This window comes from Perca flavescens, chromosome 7, assembly GCF_004354835.1.
Source record: "Perca flavescens isolate YP-PL-M2 chromosome 7, PFLA_1.0, whole genome shotgun sequence".
Classification (NCBI taxonomy): domain Eukaryota; kingdom Metazoa; phylum Chordata; class Actinopteri; order Perciformes; family Percidae; genus Perca; species Perca flavescens.
This window is the reverse complement of record NC_041337.1, coordinates 23,103,685-23,127,396: the sequence shown is the minus strand read 5'-3', so window position 1 is coordinate 23,127,396 and position 23,712 is coordinate 23,103,685. Positions and strand designations below refer to the sequence as shown.

Genomic DNA, 23,712 nt, shown 5'->3' with positions numbered 1-23,712 from the left:
CCGCACTACACGTTTGGGCTTACCAGGTCTGTCCAGAGTCTTCCCCACCCTCTGACCCAACTCACCACCAGATGGTGATCGGTTGACAGCTCTGCCCCTCTCTTCACCCGAAAGTGTCCAAAACATACGGCCTCAGATCAGATGAAACGATTATGAAATCGATCATTGACCTTCGGCCTAGGGTGCTCTGGTACCAGGTACACTTATGAGCATCCCTATGTTCGAACATGGTGTTCGTTATAGACAATCCATGACTAGCACAGAAGTCCAACAACAAACAACCACTCTGGTTTAGATCAGGAGGCCGTTCCTCCCAATCACGCCTCTCAGGTGTCTCCATCATTGCCCACGTGTGCGTTGAAGTCCCCCAGCAGAACAATGGAGTCCCCCACTGGAGCCCCATGCAGGACTCCAGTCAAGGTCTCCAAGAAGGCCGAATACTCCGAACTCCTGTTTGGTGCATATGCACAAACAACAGTCAGAGTTTTCCCCCACAACCCGCAAGCGTGGGGAGGCGACCCTCTCGTCCACCGGGTAAACTCCAACACAGCGGCGCCAGCCGGGGCTTGTGAGTATCCCCACACCCGCCCGGCGCCTCACACCCTGGGCAACTCCGGAGAAGAAAAGAGTCCAACCCCTATCCAGGAGTATGGTTCCAGAACCGAGACTGTGCGTAGAGGTAAGCCCCACCAGATCTAACCGGTAGCGCTCCACCTCCCGCACCAGTTCCGGCTCCTTCCCCCACAGAGAGGTGACGTTCCACGTCCCCAGAGCCAGCGTCTGCTGCCCGGGTCTGGTCCGTCGAGGCCCCTGACCTTCACTGCCACCCATGTGGCATCGCACCCGACCCCAACGGTTCCTCCCACAGGTGGTGGGCCCATGGAATGGAGAGGGAGTTGCCACGTAGCTTGTTCGGGCTGTGCCCGGCGGGCTCCGTGGCAAACCCGCCACCAGGCGCTTCGCCGACGAGCCCACCGTCTGGGCCTGGCTCCAGACGGGGGCCCCGGGCTTCCTCCGGGCAGGGTCACTCCATCTCTGCTTAGCTTTTTCATTGGGGTTTTTGAACCATTCTTTGTCTGGCCCCTCACCTGAGACCACTTTGCCTTGGGAGACCCTACCAGGAGCACAAAGCTCCAGACAACACAGCCCTCAGGTTCACAGAGACACACAAACCTCTCCACCACGATAAGGTGATGGTTCACGGAGTGTCTATAGGTAATTATACATCTGAGCATACAAATATAACATGCGGAGTTCCCCAAGGCTCAGTTCTGGGGCCTCTTCTGTTCAACATCTACATGCTTCCACTGGCTCAGATTATGGAAAACAACAAAATAAGTTACCATAGTTATGCGGATGACACACAAATTTACATAACCTTATCGCCAGGGAATTATAGCCCAATACAACAACTGAATATGTGCATTGAACAAATTAACGACTGGATGTGCCATAACTTTCTTAAATTAAATGAAGAAAAAACTGAGGTGGTTGTTTTTGGAGCAAAAGAGGAACGATTAAAGGTCAGCACGACAACGTTAAAAACAACAGACAAAGCCAGAAATCTTGGTGTAGTCATGAACTCACGATACCGTTGATTATGTTGTGTTAAGTAGCTGGGTATAACTGTAATCGCTACCTGCTAAATCACTCCTTTCACGGAGTTTAGTTACTGTCCGCGAGATAATCGCGATGAATCAGCTGTTAGCCACTGAGCTGGCCGTTATCAATATCTAAGATCAGAGTGTAACTTTTCTTTTCCTCCTTTATTCTGTTCCTTCTACTAACACACACACGGACATATAAGCTAGCCACGTAGCTCCCGAGCTAACGCTGCTATCTTACCCACGTGGGGTTTGTGTAGAGCTAATAGGTGACCTAGCATATGGTATAAACGTGCGCGTTGCCTAGCAACCCCCACCTCGGCTTCTTCAGCCCTTCTCCGTACACCCAGCACCACTACCGCCCTCTTGAGGCTAAATAGTTTTGTGCAGCTCACAGGAGTAGCCATTTTTGGAGTTTGTAGTTTTGTGTTAGAACTACATTTCGACACCGCCCCTCCTCTTCACTCACTCTCTCTCACACACACACACACACACACACAGACACACACAGACACGTGTCCACAACACATACTGTTTTGTTTTTGCTTTGTTTTTGGGTTGTGATACTGAAAAAAGGTATAGAAGTTTATTATGGAAGGATTATTGATTAGCTACTGATAATTGTGACATTAATAAATCTTATTATACTTAATTAGCAGTTGCTTGTGATTATTTGTGTACTTGTTGTAATAATTGCTGGCTAAAAAGGTCCGTGCTCAAAATCACCCCTTCCTTTGTTTCCTTTTAAAGGATTTTCACCGAAATGAGACTGTTCCACAGTTTGATTATTGGTCCCTGACTTGCAGGGTGGTGCCCCGTTTTGATAGTTTGTTGATTTGATACAGTTATTAATAACCATAAAATTAATTAATAAAACAGAAAATATTTAGGTGAATCATTGGTTGAAAAAAAAGAAGAAAATCGATTCTGCGAGGTGAGCTTGCAATGTTTCAGACTGTCTGCTCGACCTAATTGCATTTTAACATACTACATTTATACACCAAACCTACAGTAGGGCCTAGTTAGGCTACGTCCAGAACATTGTATGTTATTTCAGAAGTGAAAGAATGGCTTTTGTTGTGGATTTGCTTTACCCTGAGCCTGAGGAGAATTTAACTCACTCGTCTGCTACTGATCCACTCATGACAACGTAGCCGGCTGATTCGCGTGAGAGCTCGCGGGTCGTCAAGGACTCATGAGTCATCGAGAACTCGTGGGTTGTCGAGGTCTTGTGAGTTCTGGAGTGGTCTGTGAGCTTGCAATGTTTCCGGCTCTGAGTCTGGGGGTCGGGAAGTTCCTAAGCTGTCTGGGACTGTCTCTCTCTCTGCTCACTCGCTTGAGTTGACTTGTGGAGTTGTTGTTGCCTACAAAATTTTAAGTTATAAAGCTTTTGGCAGCTAAGATGGCTAGGACTAGTAGCTAATGTTGCAAGAGGTTTGTGTGTGGCGCTGTTATCATTTTAGATTGAACTGTAGTAGGACTCAACTGATCCGAGTTAATGATACTGGAGACTCGCAATTCATGAGTTAATTTAAAGAGTTGGGTTAAAGATCTGAGTGAGTCACGACTCAAACAGGTTTAATAGTTAGGCCTGTGGAAACATCAGAAGCTCCTGGCAGCAGCTCTCACTAAATTCCTTCAATAAAATATTGGAATTCATTGTTCTGCCCAGGGTTTCAGAAATCAATTGTCAATGGCAAGTGTACTTTATTCAAAATCCAGTCTACTGTCCAGGCAAGTCCTTGGAAAATGCCTCAATAAAATCAGAAAGAGATAGATATGCAAATACAGTGGCACTAGGAGCAAAGGAAAGGTGCTGTTATCTATTACTTGGGCAGCACTGTGTCCATCCTGAGTGTGTCAGCTTTGTGGGAAGGCTCAGTATGCCTCATGGGAAACCAAAACCTAATCCCATTTACTCTGGTATTTAACCACAAGGAGATCTATCCTGTCTACTTTTACAGTCTGTAATCACTGCCCAAGATCAAAGACAAGACTGATATCCCTCCACATTAGACTTATTACTAACATAATTTTTCCAAAGCATAGTAAAAGACAGAAGATGACAAAAAGAAGAGAAAAAGAAAACAGAAGAGCTTGGACCACTTATTTATAAGGGAACCATTTACCTGTTTGGAGTGGGCAGCTTTTTGCTGTTGCCTTGAGTGTTATTTTTGTGTCATATTTGGGAGGGAGAGGCTTAAAAGAGAAATATGCTCAAGGGAGCAGGCACACAAACTTAACAGAGAGTTTCTGAGAGTGCTGTATGATTATAACTGTGCGTCAAAAATGTGTTATGGCAATCAAACAGTAGAAATTAGATATTAGAAGCATCTGTTTTTGCAATAAGACTATGCTAGAGTGCATTCTACAAGCTACAGTTGTTTCATTTCATTTTCGGATGGATGGCTGATTTGCCACGAGGATAATACCACCATTCAGCGTACCACCCTTGACCTTGGAGTCTGGCAATTTAAGAAGTATCTGTATTAGAGACATGAGCCGTACAGTGTCTTAGATCTGTGTATGATTGGATGAGCAGAGTAAGTACCACACAGGGTAATTTAATTAGATTTCCTCATCTTCTATGAAGATATACTCTGTGTTTTTGTGTGGATGGACATAATGGCCCTCATTTATCAACCTAACGTAGAAACCAGCGCAGATATGAGTGCAGAAATCATCTTAGGACAGGCTTCACGTTTGATTCATGGAACATTCGTATCACAATGGTCGTTCATTGATAAATGCAGCGGCTGGAAACGATCGTAATTTAAATATCACGCCCCAATATATTCTCGGTTTTGAGGCCTCGCCCCTACAATTTACGACATGGCGAGACATTATCCGGCTAAGAAGCAGCACCTTTCAGAGGTGGAGATTGAAACCCTGATATCTCAGGTTAATTTGCAGTAACGTGTGTACTATTTGGCAGCCTGAAAACTGGTATTAAAGGCTGTAGAAAGAATGCGGAATGGAAAGAGATCAATGACACAGTCAACAGTTTTGCCATAGTAAATCGGACTCCAGCTGAAGTTTATTTAATTGATACATCCTTGACATATGTATGCTATAGCCCTAACAGTAATATACAGGCTTATATTACAATCTCTTAGGCCTACATAGTGTACCTATATTTAAGCCAGGCAACCGTGAGCTGTGAGGGAGAGCACGTGTCCTCAGCCCCCCGTGCTGGACCACCACCCCGACCCCGTCTCCTGACAGCAGAGGGGCTGGAAAAACAAGCCGAAATATGTCGGTCAATGGCAGAAATAAATTGTTCACTTGTGGCCATTAACGACACTTTAAAAGAGAAACGAAAACCTGAAGAATAAATAAAAATGTTGTGCATCGTCATGTTTCATGTATCGAGTATCATTGCCAAACATAACACTATACCTTTTAAAAGCGTGGAATAATATCCTGTCGCCTTCGTATAGCCCCCAGTTGTGGACACTGCTCTCTGGGCATCGGGTCATCTGGCTCCATCACTACATTTATGGCACCGTGTTTTCCTGCGCGATGTTGTGCAGAACCCCACAGGCTAAAACAATGTTGCAGACTTTTTCTGCCGTGGATAGTAGGGTCCCCCCCACTGATGCCCTTAATCAATCCAATGGAGCACTCCACCGTGGCCCGTGTGCGTACGTGTGCACTGTTTTACCGGCGCATAGAGGTCCTCTAAAAGAGTCAGATCTGCCATTGCCAATAAGTGATCAACTGATGACTTCTCCTTCTCCTGTTACACTGATTATATGCCGCACCGCAATTCCACACTGACTTGAAAATTTGCATACAAAAGTTTAAACTTGACGTGAGATTTGATCGTAGCCTCCACTCACGTCCATATTGATAAATGCCGAGCTTTGCGTGGAAATGAACTTAGGCCAGTTTTACGCTTGCTTTCTGTCGTATGTTCATTTTGTAAATGAGGGCCCAGTGTGAGGAATGGAATTCGAATTAAGTTGCCCCACTGGCAAGATTTTTTATTTATTTATGGCTGAAGACTATAAAACCTGCCAATAGATTTTAGTAATCATAAACTTACTTGCCGTGAGTATAATACAAGGAGTGCTGTTAAAATGTTTAATATATTTTAAGAGGTTTCTTTTCTTTGTTTTACATTTTAAAGTATTCCTTTATTTGTGTGATAAGAATTATTTCCTGTGTGCTCCTGAGTGCCTTCAACACAACGCTTGGTCTTTCAACACAAAGACAGATTGCATTGGAAAAGAACTCAATCTACCCAATAATGAAAGAATTTAAATTCATTTACCACAATTATAACCCAAGGTCCGAGTGTTGCACTGGGTATTCTTATCTCAAGGCTTCCACGAGATCCAATAAGCTTTTCTCACAGCTGCACTCCACAGATAAATTCTTCAAAACTGTTGAAATGGAGAGGGCTGGCCTCAATTCATGCTTGAGCACAACATGTTAATGATTCCAAAGATAATACAACCCTTAATTATTTTTTTCATTATGATTCATTGAAAAAGTGATTATTCCTAAACTAAACACAGATGAGCCGTGCATTGTTGTGTTCAGTTTCTATTTATTGATTCCTTTAAACCTCATTCAGGAGAGAATAAACCAAAGTGAAAGGAGGGCTTTGATGACTGCATCAGTGCTTTTCAAATCATGGATTCCCGCTGACTCGCCTAGCCAAGTTTACTAAAGTGATATGTGTTGGCAACATGACAACCCGTTCCTCACCATAACCACATGCTTCAAAAATGTTTTATCATCTTTCAATCAGCAGCACAGTCCAAAGCGGGGCTCCCACTCTGGTTTTATTTTCATTAAGACCCACATGAAATGAGCAGCTTCAGGCTAAACAATTCCTACTGTGTTTAAAAGAAAGCGCAGTAAGATCTGATATAAGGGGAAATATATTTGTACATGAATGCAACATTACACGGTCAACCACAGTAGCATGTTTGGCAGAAGGAAGGAAGGCAGTTTATCATAAGCTTATTGATTCTTCTGTCTGATTTGAAATGTGAACACACTTTTCCAGCAGCCTCTTGTTGTGACTATGAATATTTTGTCTGTCTGTGTTTGTTAGCGGGACAAACTAGTGAAATGTCACTAGGGTGTATCCTGCCTCAACGCAGGAATATAGGTTTCAGTCCCACTACAGTGTTACCAACTCTTACCAATAGAAAATTGCTAAAGCCTGCTCTTAAAATGCTTATTTGTATGTCACCACATCACTACATGTCATAACAACATACATGTTGGTGTAAAGACATCCATGAAAGTGATACAATGTCACCAACAAGCTTCTACATGTGTGACTAAGTGCTTTAAAAAAAAAAAAAAATAACTATAGCTAGAAAGTCACCAAGATGGCAATACTGGTCAGTTTGTCTGCTTGACAATCCCATTTTGCAGCAATAAAATTGAAGTGAGATGAACATCTGTTATTGACAAAGTTTCCTTTTGGGGACATAATTTGAAATTAGGAAACATTTGAAGTGGGGAAAAAAATAAAGTGACATAAGTATCATGATGATATTGTATTGTGAGGGCTCTGGTGATTCCCACCCCTAATAATATAACTCATAATGCAGATCTCAAACTTTACAATCGCACCTACACTGCACCTCCTGAGGTCTTTAGATTAATTTACTTTTCTAAAAGAGTTTTAACTTTGAAATGACCTGCTGTTACCAAGGGTACTGGGCTGCACTTGACAGTTAAATACAAAGTCGATTTTCCAAAGTTAATTTTGGGCAGCATAAATACAAGGTCACAACAGGTCAGAACAGTGATCTGTGGTGCAGTTCACTTGTTGCAGGTTACAGAAATGGAGACAGTGGTGACTCCACATGCATGTTCGCACATATACACATACATGAGACAATGCATTAAAGCACCCATATTATGCTAATTTTCAGGTTAATAATTGTATTTTAAGGTTGTACCAGAATAGGTTTACATGGTTTAATTTTCAAAAAACACCATATTTTTGTTGTACTACACAGCTCTCTCTCACTGCTGCAGATCCTCTTTTCACCTAGTCTCTGTTTTAGCTACAGAGTGAGACCTCTTTTCTTCTTCTGTACTATCTTTGATTGCACTCGCACATGCGCATTAGCTCAGATGTAGATCATGTCAGCTAGCTCCATAGACAGTAAAAGAAAGGTTGTTTCTCCAACTTCGGTCAGTTACAAGGCAGGATTAGCTGGGAAACTTCTAAACGAGGGCACACATGTAAGTAGTTCTTTTGTAGATTATGATGAACTTATGTGTGTTGTAGCAGTGCTTTGCTATTGAGAATGAGGTAGCATGCACGCTAACGCTAGCATGCTAATGCTAGCATGCGTATATTTGCTAACGCTAGCATGCCAACGGTTGCGGTTAGCCAGCTCGTTTCGGCTAGTGACGTAAAAAGCAGTGCAGATTTTGAACAGCTCACCCGGAGACTGAAGGCAGGACACATTCAGAAACCATATCTTAAGTTTGTATGAGTGTGGAAGCACCAGAGACACAAAATAACACCCCAAATCCCCAAAAAAGTGATTTTTTCATAACATGGGCAATTTAAAGCATTTTCATCTCAAGTCACACCCAAGGGTCATGACTTTACCTGCATTAAATAATGTAGCTATGGACACGGCACACATCTGCGTCAGAGGCAGCCCAACATAGGTCTGAAAAGCCATTTAAAATTGAGGGCAAAGCCTTTGATCTTGGGAGATAGCTGGTTCTGCAAGGTAATATTAAGAATCCAACACAAGGAGGAAACAGGGAGCAAAAACACAGAGCAAGAGGGACTAACAAAAAAACAAGCTTTGGCTATTACCTCTACGCCTATATCCCCGATTTATATGATCTTCTGATGGCCTGTTTCCATAGTAACGTACTACCTCGTGCACTCGCAAACACACACCTGAGGCAGCAGTCCCATCAACTGTGGTTTTCACTTAGCTTGCATCAATAGATCAGCAAGTTAGATTAGGAGGGTGCTGTATCACATGTGGGCCGGCCTCGCTGAGACAGAAACTATTCTCCACATGAAGAGGGAGAGCACTCAGCCAGTGTGACCAGCAGGCTACTAACTCAATCATCCTGTAGTTGGCAGATTCTCTTAGTTTGTGATCTTATAAGTTTAACCATGGCAATACAATAAGTGGCTTCAGGTGGGCTGGCACACGGCAAAGAACTTTCAAAAACATAAATAAAATAATATCAATATTTATGCAGTGCCAGAGCACGCACACATGTGTACACGGTACATTTTGGGATACCGACCATATTACGTGGTTACTACCGAGGACCGATTCACGTTAAATCATATGGTGCTAAATTTCGGTGCCTGCGAGCTTCTCTGTCCTCTCTGCATGTTGACAGAGAGCAGGGCTCCGGCGTGCATGCACGCACGTATGCAACAAGTCAATTCAAAACGCTTTACATAAAACATTAAAGAGCAGTTTAATAGAGAGACAGAAAATAAAAACAGGCTAAAATAGAATAAGATACAAATACAAGAATAAAAGTTACAGTGCAGTGTAAGAAATTAATAATTATTTGTTTTAATAGGTTAGAGGGACAGGTTTGGGAGGAGACAGGGAATGGTTTTATTTTGTGTGGAGTATAAAATCTTCTAAATAAATAACAAAATGTTCTAAATAGGTTTGAAATTAGTTTTACAACTGAAATTATTTTTTTGTTATTACAGCGGGAAAGTACTGAAAAAAGGTATTGAATTGATTGAATTTCCTTCAAGTTCTGTATTCTGGGTCATTACAAACAACAATATATGCATAGACATATCTGTTAGACATTCTAGTCTAATAGCATATAATACTCAATCCTTTCCAAATGCTTTCACAGCCAGAACAAATAAAAAGCATGTGTCAGATAATTATGAATCTTTATCAAAAGATAGGTTTTCTACAGTATTTTGCCTATAAATAAGGTCATCAAGATGTTGGGTCCGGGAACTCACCATTGGCAGGGCTCAATCCGAGGGGCGGGATAAACTGTTGTCTTTCAAATTCCCTCTGCACGCAACAGGATAGCGCTACAACCAGGCAGAGCAATGCTAGTTGATAGATTAAACGTATCCGGTCAGCAAAACTCCAAACACATCTTCCTTTTTTAAGAATGACTTCAGTGCCATTCTTTGTTCTTTTCTCAAAGAAAAGCTCAACTCCAAGTTTCCAGAGTCGTGGCCAAAGCCGATTCGAAAAACTGCTGTTCGCCAGCAGCAGCCATCTTCTTTGTTTTCAAGTAGCAGGGAATTCACGCAGAACCGTCGTAACTCTCCCGTCATTATGTTAAGCCCGCCCACCAACTCTATACACAATGTGATTGGCCCGCCTAGATTTTGGCTTTCCCAGCTTGTAAGCCCCCTGGCTGCAAATTACATTTGTAGCCGATAGGGTGCGTCCAGATTTCTAGGCTACTTCCCCATAGCTGAAAAATAAAATCTGTTTTATGTCTGTGGTACAATCCGAAAGAGACTTTTAATTTGCTGCAACATATGCTGCATGTTGGTCTGATTTGTAATTGTAATAGAGCAAAATTATATTTGGACTAGCAAAAGGCAGACCTACAACACTACGGATTTTTTTTTTTTTTTAAAGAGCATTAGAGGTGGCGTTGCATGGACGTAGGAAAATTAAGACCTGTTTAAAACTTTTAAGACCCACAACAAAATGCTGTGTACCACTGTACCAACTTACAGCCTAAAAAGGTCCTGTATCCCTAATGGGGTTCACAACCATTCGATACAGCCAGATCAAGCTGCAAGAGCCTTATCACTCACAGGGCTCCACACTAACCTTTTGCCTTGGTTGCACTGGTGCACCTTATTTTTTTTATTTAGGTGCACCAGCATAAAGTTTAAATGCACCCAAATTTTTCCTCGCGTCGCCATTAACGCTGAATATTGATACACAATATATAGCTCTGTATTTTTTTTACAAAGTGGGCTAAATGTTCAGTTTTAAGTCAAAGCCACTTTTCACAAGCTCTTTTATTAAAACAGATTGTGATTAAGATAAAATGAAGGGTTTCCTTTACCAGTTTAAAAATATACAGCTGCAACACATGTTGTAAGTTATCTGAGATAGATAGATAGATAGATAGATAGATATAAATACATACATGCATACATACATACACACACAGTGCTGCTCATAAGTATTCATACCCATGCTAAAGTTGACTAAAAAGAGGAATACTTTTTTTTGTGAATGAATAATGTTGGATTCTCGTAGGGTACAGATTTGATCATTGGCAAATTATCAAAGATGTTTTATCAATATTAATAAAGTTATGAATATGGTTATTAATAACTTTATCAAATCGACAAATAATCAAAACGGGGCACCACCCTGCAAGTCAGGGACCAATAATCAAACTGTGGAACAGTCTCATTTCTGTGGTAATCCTTTAAAAAGGAAATAAAGGAAGGGGTGAATCCAAGCACGGACCTGATTGACCAGCAATTATTACAACAAGTACACAAATAATCACAAGCAACTGCTAATTAAGTATATTAAGATTTATTAACGTCACAACTATCAGTAGCTAATCAATAATCCTTCAATAATAAATTGATATACCTTTTTACAATATCACAACTAAAAACAAAGCAAAAACAAAGCAGCATGGACACGTCTGTGCCTGTGTGTGTGTGTGTGTGAGTGTGTGAGAGTGAGAGAGAGTGAGTGAAAAAGGAGGGGCGGTGTCTAAGTGTAGTCCTAACACAAAAACAACTAAAAAATGGTTACTCCTGTGAGCTGCACAAAACTATTTAGCCTCAAGAGGGCGGTAGTGGTGCTGGGTGCACGGAGAGGGGCCGAAGAAGCCGAGGGGTTGCTAGGCAACGCACACGCTTAGCCGGTATGGTAGCTAGTTCCTGTGCTAGCTCTGTACGAACGTAAGCCGATTCCACGTGGCTAGACTACAGCGTTAGCTCGGAAGCTACGCGGCTAGCCTGTGTCGTGTGTGTGTGTGTGTGTGTTAGTAAAAGAAGAAAGAGAAGAAGAGTAAAGAAAAGAGGCACTCTGATCTTAGTTATCGATAATGACCCGCCCCCCTCAGCTACTCAGGTCTGGACCACACGTGTAGTTAGGACAGACTGAGACTTTTGACTTACTGAGGGAAACTTTGGTCATTATAACCACTCCAGTGGCTAACAGCTGATTTCGCGATTCTATTGCAGACAGTAATTAAAACTCAGTGAAAGGAGTGATTAAGCAGGTAGCTATTACGATTTACCAAGCTACTTAACACAACAAAAATCAAACAGTATAGTGATCAGTTATACATTCACAGAACAGATTAATAATTACATATGGACCAGTACATGATTAAATCAGATCACCTTAATGGCAACAAGTGGTAGCGAACCCTTTGCTCATTAATAAACACACTACTTATCTCTGCCCAGACATAAGCCTTCTCACGGTATGTTCAGTCCGTTTGTTTCTGTCCATAGATTTCCACAGAAATGTAACAGAACGAATCCCTTGGCGCTCGTCAGCAGCCACGGAGAAACTTTCTCCAAAAAGGCAGAAAGGGGGAAGTTTAGTCGACTTTGAGAAGAAAAACGTTGTTTCCTTCTCACTGCAGATATGAAAACACTGGTGCGTTTTCAAGGATCTACCGAAATAAAATCCACTTTCTCCAGAAAATGGAAGTTCAGCGCAAGCGCTTGTGCGCTCCCCTCAGCAACGGAGTTGCAATGGAAAACGAGGATTTTCCTAGGATCAGGCTTTTTATAGGTTAAGACCCCCTGCTGTGTTTATGGTCCCGCTGAAAGAACTACAAGATTGTAGTCTTCACCCTTTCAAGAGTTTCGAGTCTTCCTTCCTGCCAGTTGTGAGGCGTTCCCCTTCTGGCTGGCACTTTCGCATAGAGGTGTGAATTACCCCGGCTTTGGGGTTTACATGCAGGCCAAGATTCCTTTGTCTTGACCACATGTTCCTTTGTCTCTGAGCACATGTGTGTCCTGTATCCAGAGGTCAGTTTAATCTGAGGCCTTTTGGTTAAATCAGGTTTAACCAGCTTCTTGGTCCCCAACAATAATGTATTGTAAATAAATAAATGTTCTTCCTTAAAATACAGGGGCCATAATTATACACACCCCTATGTTAAATTCCCATAGAGGCAGGCAGAGGTTTATTTTTAAAGGCCAGTTATTTCATGGATCCAGGATACTATGCATCCTGATAAAGTTCCCTTGGCCTTTGGAATTAAAATAGCCCCACATCATCACATACCCTTCACCATACCTAGAGATTGGCATGGTTTTATTTCAGTTAGACTAATAGCTGGTTTGATTTGCATTGATATGGATCTTATCTCAGTTAGCTATTTATTAGCCATGTTGTGGTACTATTCCCATAGCTTGTGTATGTCTTTGTTAAAGCCAGACCTTGACCTCTGATGGAAAGGGTTAACGTTTGTTGAGAGCAGGGCTTTGGTAACTGTGCAGTGTGTTAAAGGCTTGCACATTCATCAGCTCTCTCCCTTGCTCCATTAAGCGCACCTCCCAAATCAATAGACCAGTCATTTTCAGTTTTCACTGCAGAGAGCTCGCTGGAAACATGCCATTATTTATTCCATGTAATGGGTCTTTAGATGTAAGGTGAGTGGAAAGATTATATGTGTCCCCACAGACTTTTGCTGTGGGAAACTATTTACTGATATAGTGTTTTCAAGGATGTTACAACATGTGCAAACACACTAACATATACCCCAAACAGTATAGTGTAGTATATGTCATGAACACGACACAGTCATGACACATGAACCCTAACCCTAACCATAACTTGTCATGACAAAAACCGTGTGAGAAGCATTATGTCATAAACGCCTTCCGATCATGTAATATCATGCATTTTTAGAAATCCATAGTTTTTAAGAGTCAGGTCAGCAATATTTAAAGCAGAGACCTCATTCATTCCAATGAGATGCTGCTGCAGCTCCAGCTGCAAATTCTGAACCTGGCTCAACTTTTGCCACAATTCTCCTGTTTACCTGGCAATCACTGTGACAGAAGATAAAAGGACTGCTGTGGTGAGTTGTAAAATCCTTCCTTATTATTATAAACTGCTGTGCTTTGTTGGCTTTGTGGCATCTAATAAGCCTTCAAATTCAGCTTTTATATTTTATTTCATCAATGCTGCACCTTGTAATATCTAAACAGTTGGTAACACACATGAAGGGGGACATAACAAAGTATAAAGATTTTCATTCCTTTTTTACACATTTAATAATAATGTGTGTGACTTCCCACACAGATTATCAGAGTTCAAATAGAAGTTAAGGATACAGTTTCTTACATTATTTCCTACTGACTCATGACAATTCCCATACCATTAGTGTTTTACTATGTCAGAGAGCTCTTTTCTCTGCAGGCAACATTCAGAACTGTATTCTCATAATGATATGTTTTTCAATTTATTCCTTACAAGATAAGACGTCATTTTCAATTCGCTCAACATATAAGTCCACCAGCTAGAGGAGTAATATCATCCATCTCGCACCCACAATTAAATTTTTGTGTGCTGAAAGAAAGAGAAAGATAGCAAGTAGCAGATAAAGCGTTAAAGACAGTTTTACGTATTCCTTCTGGATACTATCTACTCAGTTATTGAGATATCCCTGAGCATTTCATTAAGTGCAATGCTCTTGACCGCAGCAGCATTAACAATGACAGTGGTTGGACTTTGTCTGTATGACTACCATTGCTGCGAATAACATTTACCGAGCTTGGGCAATTATAACTTTGAGGAAAGGTAGACAGAAATAAGAATAAACTAATCGAAAATGTAAGAATCACAAGAGACTTCTAAACAAATGACCTCAAGTTCAAGCTTCCTGCTTTTGATATGAGAGAATCACTTTTTAAATTCAAACAACACACTGAAACCATGAACTCGGGTGAGTAAATTTGAGAATTATGAAAATACTGCTGGATGTTTTGACAGCAGAGTTAAACCCAGGAAACACTCTGGCTATTTCCAACAGAAGATGAAGACAAACCTCTCTTTGAACCAAATTACCCAATTTCCACACTCTGGGATTGAGCTGGGCCACAATAAGCCATAGCCGCACATGGCAGCATATCTGGCTGTCGCTCATTGGAGCCAGGCCTATTAGACAGGCCTGGTGGAGTCCAAGGAAGGGCTGAGAGGGCAGATGGGACTAAGGGGATGTATTATGCATGGGTAAGAACTGTGCTCTGGAGGGCCAGCTGAGGCTCCAGTCGGAGAGAGACAGAATGACCCCGCCAGACCCATCACACACTCAGCCCCTCCCCCCTGTCCTCGGAGACTGTGGGCAGCCTGCGCTCTTCCATGACCCTGGGCACAGGTCCAGCACCAGTGGTTAATATATATATGGAAGTCGGAAGTCAGTCCTTTTTGTTGAAATATTAATTTGGAGACAGGATAGGCATTTGATTCGGCACAACTGACTGAAGTATACTGTCTCAGTCTGAGGTATACGATATCTACGTTAACTGTAGATATCGGGGATTATTACTTTAGCATATGCTGTCATATAAGCCGTATTAATTAATTTTTTGGCCACATGGGGGTAGCAGAACAAGCAGTAAACTAGTAGACTTTTTATCAACTTAAAAGTTGATACATCAACTTTTACATCATACTGTACATGTATGACATGCACATGTAAGACAAGCCTACTTACATGGAGCAGACATGGAGCAACATTAGCTTTGGAAATGAGGTTGATGAGAGCACTGAGACTGAGCCATCAAACCAAAACAATGAGCATGAAAACAAAAATGCTACATGGAGCTGAGGGTAACTACAGAGTCGGGTGACAATTTGTCTGTGAGTGACACCCTTTTACATTACATGCCATTTGACCTACTATTAATATGAAAATAGTGCGGCTGTATGTTAAAATTACCACACAAACAAATAAATACGGTTATCATGTCACCGAGTTCAGAAAAAGAGGACTTCTACAATACTTAGTTAAGCTAAGTTTGTACACTTTACAGCCGTACAACATTGATCCTCACAGAATAGCCAGCAATGCCAGCAATATTGATATGCTCTGTGGTCAAGACGTATTAAAAAGGGCTCACAATTACCGCCTTTTTGTGAAAATTTCATTACATGAAATATTGATCCGATACGTTTCTATATTCATTGTTTTTAGCTCTAAAATTTTGTGCAACTTTGTTCTAGTAAAGAAAGACATGAATCTGCTTTGCTTTTTCTGTAAGAGTGACAGACGTGCCTGCAGCTCTGCACTGATCATTAGAGCAGAGTGGAGGTCAGAGAGGGTCAGATAGATCTTATTTATCAGTGTCTCCACTCAGTCACTGTCAAAGTCACTTTTAATGGCCTCCAATCTGTGTCCATGTCCCCCCTGTGCTGAAACTCTCTCTTTCCTTCCACCCCGTTCCCCTCCACGGATGACTGACAGCACAGCTAATGTTGTCACAGCCGGGTACAGCACGGGAAGGGGAGTTAGTGAGAGGGTCGGTGGCAAAAGCTCAGCAGCCAATCTCCTCCCAGCTTGACTGCAGGATACACAACATATGGGCCATTGGAGAAAAAGAAAGATCCACACAGAGCTCCTCTGGAGTGAGCGGTCTGTTGCAGGACAATAGTAGTGGTTTGTTAAAATTGCCATGTTCTAACGATATGTCATGGTAAAATTGAGAAAATGTGAAGGAAGATTTAGGAACCTGAAGATTTTCAGAGATTTGTAGTCAACTACCTCTGTGGGCCCTATCTTGCACCCGGCGCGGCGCAGCGCAAAGCCCGACGCAGTTGTCATTTTCCGTCCAGCGTCCACGTCGTTTAAACAGCAAATGCACTTGCGCCCATCTGTGCGCCCATGGGCATGCTGGTCTTACAGGGACAGGCAATTGACCAACAAAAACCTGGTCTACAGTCAATAACGCAGCATTTCATTGTTATTTTAACAGCGCATTAGTAAAATGCGCCTAGGCTCAGCGTGCACACTATGCTTGTTACACACACACACACACACACACACACACACACACACACACACACACACACACACACACAAATGAAAGATTAAAAATAAAAATATTACAATGTTATATGATCTGCTCGCGTGCTTACACTTCACGCACGAGAATATCAGTTTCTTCTCCTGAAAATCTCTCCTTCGTGCTTAGCAAATCCGCCATCATAATAGCAAAAGTACAAACGCGCCTGGCAATTTTGGTACTCATTGTATGATATTGTACATGATTATAAATGGATTTGACAAGAAGAAATAAATCACAGTGTTACCAAAATCATCCATGTGTTTTTTTCCAGTTCTCCATTCTAAATCTATGTATCCAGGGCTTGACATTAGCACCCGCCATAACACAGTGACTCTCACTAGCCACTTTGGCAGGTGGCGTGCCTTTATATTGTAACACTGGTGGATGGAGAAGCCTACTGTGCCACCGCCCAACACAGGAACACAGCTGTGACACAGTGTGCAGCGGCAGCCCATGGCCCAGAGAACGGTACACCAGACCAGCAATCCGCTGTGATTCCTTAAAATATCCCCCAGAGCTTTGTTGACACGACATGGCAAGCTGAGGAAACAGTTGCGTCTTTACAGGTCAGACTGTATAAGGTATAGGTTTGCAGAAGAGGTACAAAGAATTTAGCAGGACATTTGTTCTGTATGCTCCGCTTCCCGTCACCGAGGGCGCTTGCTGGCTGTTTAGTGACACGTGAGCGCGCTCCAAATCACTTTCAACTACTTGCAACTAATCTTCTACACCCCTGCACCACCTAGCCAATGCATGAGAAGCTACTCTTTTATGTCTTATTCAATTGCATGTTTTCATACAAAAATGAACTTTACACACATTATCAGAGCTGAATATTTGATCACTGCAGTGTTATATTTTATCTTGATTTAGGTGTTTATAGTGCTCATTAACATTTAAAAGGGTTATGAATCTGGTTCTTCAAGTTAACTGTAGCAAACCATAGTCAACTTTATTCAAATAAAACCTAATTTTCCACAAAATAGCGGCTAGTAAAGATGCTGAGTGGCTAGTAGCTTTTGGAAAACCCCTAGCCACACTTGCTGGTGAGCAAAAAAGATAATGTCAAGCCCTGTATGTATAGCTCTTGTGCACACAGATTTTTTTAAACTTACAATAATTTTAATTATTCATCATTATTTTAGCCAAATTTGACAGTCATGATTATCTAATTTGTGTTTATTAATTTTATATTAATTTTCTGTCTAGCCTTATAATTCTCTTTCACCACCTACATATGTGGGTCTATATTCAAATGTTTTATTTTGTTATTAAACAAATATTTTCATTAGCCAGAGTTTTCTCAAAGTAGTTCGCTTGGGGATTCGAGAAATCAGGGATTTGTCATTTGGTGTGGCATTAAACAGAAAATGTCCACGAACAATATACACAAACTTGTCAAAAAATGTCAGGGATTATTTGTCCAACCATCTACTGTCTGGAGACAACATTTCGAGTTTTTCCATGACCAAAAAAAAACAAACATCAAATTTATGTAATATTCAATTATCTCATGTGTTGGACATGAATGTTTTCTGTTCTGCCATCACAATGGGTTACATACTACAGTTTGGACCTGACAAATTAAATATACAGGTTTTTTTTTATGCTCCCCATATTGACATATCAGCCACTTTATACTGCATGGAGCTTCTGTTCTGAGGAAACAAAAAAATAGGACAGTAGTCCTTTCTGATTCTGACACCTGCTTCATGACATTTCGCTTGTGCTATGACTAAAATGAAAAGAATAACGTTCAAAAGATTGCTGACAGAATAAGTACCTGGACAGTGAGTAAATTAACAAGACAGAGTCTGCTGTGTTGTTAAAAGAAAGATGGCTACCTGTCTTTTAGAGGGAGAATAAGAGATAAAGTGATAAAGTCAAAAAAAAAGAAGGAGAAAAGAGCGTTGAATGTCAGTCAACAGTCACTCAGTTGTCTCTACGTCCCCTGTCCCGGTGTGCAAGTGCATTTTCCTCGAGCTTTGATCATTAAACACGCTTTTTTAGCCTCACAGAGAAATAGACGTGAGACTTAGAGAATCAAAAGAGACAGAAATGCTAACTAGGTACTTTGTTGGGATCTGTGTGGTAACTCATTTTAGTTTGATATAAATGATAACATAAAAAATGGCCTACCAGCAAGCATTTAAAGCCTTGCAACCTAGTTCATGACCATTTTTATTCAGCAACATCTGTTACACTGTAGCTCATACAGTACATTTTCCAGCACAAATTAATTTGTATTTGTGCGAGGGAATACAAATGACACTGTAACCAATTAACAACAAGCATATGTGCATTAAATCGCAAACAGTTCAATCACACTCTTGACACTGCCACTTCATCAGGCTGCATCCTCCCTCCCCTAATTGGAGCTCGTAGGAATCCAGCCTCTCATCTCCTCCTCTTCCCTCACAAAGGTTATGGGAAATTATCGTCAAGAACATGAGCGAAACGAGAGGAGAAATCTCAGGGAGAGAGATGTAGGAGAGAGGGCGCCAATGATGTTGTGTCCCCATCGTCTCCATTTGACGCAACAATAGGAGTTCAGCAAATTCATTTATTAACCAAAGCTGCCACGCTAGCAGTACACAAATATCAATCCTCAAACATTTTCACAGCTGCTTACTAGGGTGATTGAACATTAATTTTATGGACACTGGGGTCACCTCTGAATAAGAGAACTTTGAGGATAATTCAGTCAAAGAGAGGGAGGGGGGCAAGAAAAAGCACATTAACTGTTAGAATACTTTCTAGCATGATGTCCTGTTCAGTGGATCGTCATCACACTGAGGGAATTTAAGTGGCAATTGAGTCTGATGGAGGAAATGTAACCTTGTTGTTGCACCCCTATTACACAAAGTCAATATTTTCATTTCATCTGGGGCCCTTTGTCGAAGCAGCTCACAAATAGCATTCTGTGCCTTTACAAACAATTTGCGCTGGTGTAAAATGAAGCATGAAGTGTACTCCTACACCACGAGGCTGCCAGGTATTGGCACAAACTAGGGTGTTTTCTGTTTTGGTTTCATAAATTCAAGTGTCTTTTCTGACCTTTGTTCTCCGAGATCACATTAGCCAGCAATTTATAAGGTGGATTACATGTGTCTTGTTTTACATCAGTCCAAGATAATCTCACAGCATTGCATAAAGGTCTGCTGCTAACGATTATTTTATTCCATTATTAATATATCCATTATTATTTATTTCATTATTTTTTAGATTTATTGAGTAATCAATCATTTAGTCTTTAAAATGTCAGAAAATAGTAAAAAAGAAACCAAAAAAGAATTCCTATCACAACTTGCCCACGGTGAAGTCTATAAGATATATGTCAACCACTTCAGACATCTTTTTTAACACCATAAAGATTAGTGCCATGATCACACCATGAAAGTGGCACAGCAAGAATTCACTCAAAATAGATGGTGCTAGAAGGTGGGGACAATGGCTGCATCTCATTACCTTTATATCATAGCTCCTCGACTCCTCGGTCCTCGGCTGAACCGGAAATTGTTCTGTCCCTCCTCGGTGAAGGCCATCTCAAACGCCTTATTTCTGCCCTGAGGACCGAGGAGCTAGGATCGAGGAGGGATCATCGAGGAGCTATAGGCGAGGATACACAAGAGCAGCCCTCCTGGAAGCCGTGCAGCTGAAGGAGTTGCCAACTCCGCCCAAAACAGCTGACAAATTCATGGGACACTTCAGAGTAAAGGACGTCTCATCTCTCTAAAACACTTTTGCGCATATAAAGAGGCTTAGTCCTCAACGTAGCGGTCAAGGGTTCAACTCCAACCTGCGGCCCTTTGCTGCATGTCATTCCTCCTCTCTCTTCCCTTTCAAGTCTAAGCTGTCCTGTCAGAAATAAAGGCTTAAAATGCCACAAAGATAATCTATAAAAAAAAAAAAAAAACACATTTGCTCGTTGCCTCTCTCCTCCCAAGATTTCCTTCGGAAGTCATGGGAGGAAGTGGAGGACTCAAGGAGGTAATTAAACGGATATGAGATGCAACCATTGTGACTTCATCCAGGATGTGTTGCAGAGCTAAGATGAATGCTTCAACAGATGCAATTGGTCAACAGCCCAAATTTGTATACATGTGTATGTATAATTGTGCATCAAAGTTAAACTCTTCACATAAGCATTGCACTAATGTACTTAACCACCATCACTGATTGTGATGGTTTCATTGAATTTAAATTAGTTTTGGTGAACATTTCTAGGACTCAGAAACTACACATGCTGGTGTATGTACTGCTTCTTTTACCTGTGCATCCACGAGGAGGTGCCTCATCAGGGTCATGGACTTCTGCAGTGGCTCCTTCTCAGGGGGAGGAAAGACAGGCTGCTCCTGCTCCAGGGGCTTGGGTCCAGTCACCATGATGCTTGCAATCTGGTCATTCAGGCTGTTCAGAGACTGCACAGCTAGAGGGAGACACACAAAAAAGTCAGTTAACTTACAGAGCATTTGTTCCATTTGGATTTTGATGTGGTCATTAAAATATTAGTCATTTATCTGGTGAATTGAACTGGCATTACAAAAGAAAATTAAAAAAGTAAAACAGTATAACTTTTAATATGTCCTCCGTATCAGAGTGCAGGCAGGCTTAAGTGCATCATAGAATGCTTTCAATACCAGCACGCACTTTTACACACACACACACACTTACTTCTTCTTTGGTGGATCTATTGCCAGCCTCTTTTTGAGCAGGAACAACAGAGATGGAACACAGTGGAAGAACACGGTTTCCTCCTGTCACACTGTCACTGACTTTCTCTGTCAACGCCCTTCTGCTCCAGAATGTTCCATGTCGGCCTGAGAGCCATCCTGTTTTTGTTTCCCTGTTCTTGCCCTTGTGTGTTCCTGGCAAACCTCTCCTTTTAGGTTTCCTCTCCAGCTAGGCTTCTACATAATAATAAACTGTACTCACACACACACACACACACACACACACACACACACACACACACACACACACACACACACACACACACACACACACACACACACACACACACACACACACACACACACACACACACACACACACACACACACACACACACACACACACACACACACCTCTTCCATTTAACATGAATCCCCTAAGTCTTTGAAAGGTCACCACAACTATTTCCGAGGCCACACACACATGGTGGAAATGTTGGATAAATAAAAGAGTGGGAGAAAAGCAATTTCCATATTTTTGTGCCTTTTTAGCATAAGTGTCTTTTGTATTTTTCATTTGCTGCTACACTAACCCCTAATGTCTCATTATCGATCTTTCCAGCATTTAAACTTCGCTAAAACCTCAAACTTGGAGACAGAGGGGAGACAGAGGTGCAGTGATCAAGGATTGACCTTCTGTCCAGAAGTTATCTGATACAGACTCTGAAAGCTTAAATCTTGTGTTCTGCTGCAATCACACACTGGCACATTGCTGCCAAATTAATATATGCAACGTGCTAAATTCATATAGAGTAGGATAATTTTTAGGCCAAGGATCTGGATAGGGTCTTTTCAGGATGCAAATATAAAGCCTCTTTCACACACAAAAGCCTACGCAAAAATAAAAAGGAGCGAGAGCATAGATTAATATATTACATAACCAAAAAATTATTTCAGCAAACAAGCTTTGAGTAGGACATTTGACAAGTCGGCACTGAAAGCGGCAGAGATAAGAAAGGAAAGACGGGGCTCAAGAGGAAGACTGCGTCCCCTCGAGGTGACAGTTGAGCAGAAATCAGATATTTGAATACATGAATGGCCTGGTTGTCGTCTGAGTTCACAGACTCTGCAGCCAGTTCACCTCTCTGAACAGTCTCAACTAATAATGGACTACAGTAAGATGGTGAGTGCTCTTACACATTTATTCAGTTTATATCCAAAAGTGGTTGATTTAAAAGACAAAAAGCCACATTTTCTCTTCCTGCTACTTTCAGCATATCTTCCCTGAAGTGGGAACAACACAGATGCACATTATCAATTATGTATGAAGCCTCTTCTCTCCTCCAGTCCTTTGGCAGATGTGATTTTAGCTGCTTACTCTTAGTGCCCTCTACTGGTCAATTAATGAACATGCAGGCACTTGTGAATACAAAACTGTGTATATCCTTACATATCCTGAGAACACAAACACTGAATAGGTTTGTCTTTTGCAAGGCAGCACAGCTTTGAGATGCTTGTGAAATAATTTGATGTCAAACACAAAGAATGCAGAAGCAAGGCGCCTGGGTAGCTCACCTGGTAGAGCGCGCACCCACATACGGAGGCTGAGTCCTTGACGCAGTGCTGCATGTCATTGCACCTCTCTCTCCCCTTTTATGTATAAGCTGTTCGGTCACAAATAAATGCCCAAAAAATAAATAAATGCAGAAGCAATGTCAAGATGTCCATTTGGCTTGGGTTGTGCAATGTAGGGCAAGCAAATAAGAACGGGGTGGAATGTGTGCTTTGGATCATTTTTTGAAGAGCTTGTTCAGCCATCTACGCTCTGAATAACCAGAAGCATGTTCCACACTGTGTAATAAATACACAGATTATCATCATAGGGTGGACTTTGATGATATTTTTTAGATTATTTTTTGGGGCATTTTAGGCCTTTATTTTTCATAGGACAGATAAAGACATGAAAGGGGAGAGAGAGGGGGAATGACATGCAGCAAGGGCCGCAGGTCGAGACAAACCCACGGCCACTGCGTCGAGGAGTAAACCGCTATATATGGGCGCGTGCTCTACCAAATGAGCTACCCAGGCGCCCGGCTTTGCGGTTTAAAGAAAAAAGAATTCCCAGCGGCCACTTTATTATCAGGTACACCGGTAGCTCAGCCATAAATTCTACCTTTACAAAGATAATAATGTTAATTTTTGATTGATACTGTCTGAGAGGTATTCATTTAAGGTTATTATTATTGAGGTTATACGGCTTTAGTTTTAGCTAGGTGTATCTAATAAACTGAAACCTAAAAGTGTAGTTTGCAGTGGTGTTGCATGTGACTGCATTAAAAAAATGTTTTAACCTTTATTTATTCAGGGAAGGTTCACTGAGAGGCAGCTTCTCTTTTGCAGGAAC

At 41.5% G+C, this 23,712-nt stretch overlaps 1 protein-coding gene across 2 annotated transcripts in view; it reads right to left on the bottom strand.

Annotated features, from left to right (window-relative positions):
- Positions 1-23,712, bottom strand: part of kazna (kazrin, periplakin interacting protein a) — a 200,682-nt gene that overhangs the window by 161,058 nt on the left and 15,912 nt on the right. For both annotated transcript variants that reach the window (XM_028582160.1, XM_028582161.1), the window contains exons 2-3: positions 21,310-21,560; positions 20,907-21,064 (exon numbers count right to left, since the gene is read on the bottom strand). In XM_028582160.1, coding sequence (XP_028437961.1) covers positions 20,907-21,020 — 114 coding nt within the window. In that variant the 5' untranslated portion in view covers positions 21,021-21,064; positions 21,310-21,560. The remainder of the gene's footprint in view (positions 1-20,906; positions 21,065-21,309; positions 21,561-23,712) is intronic.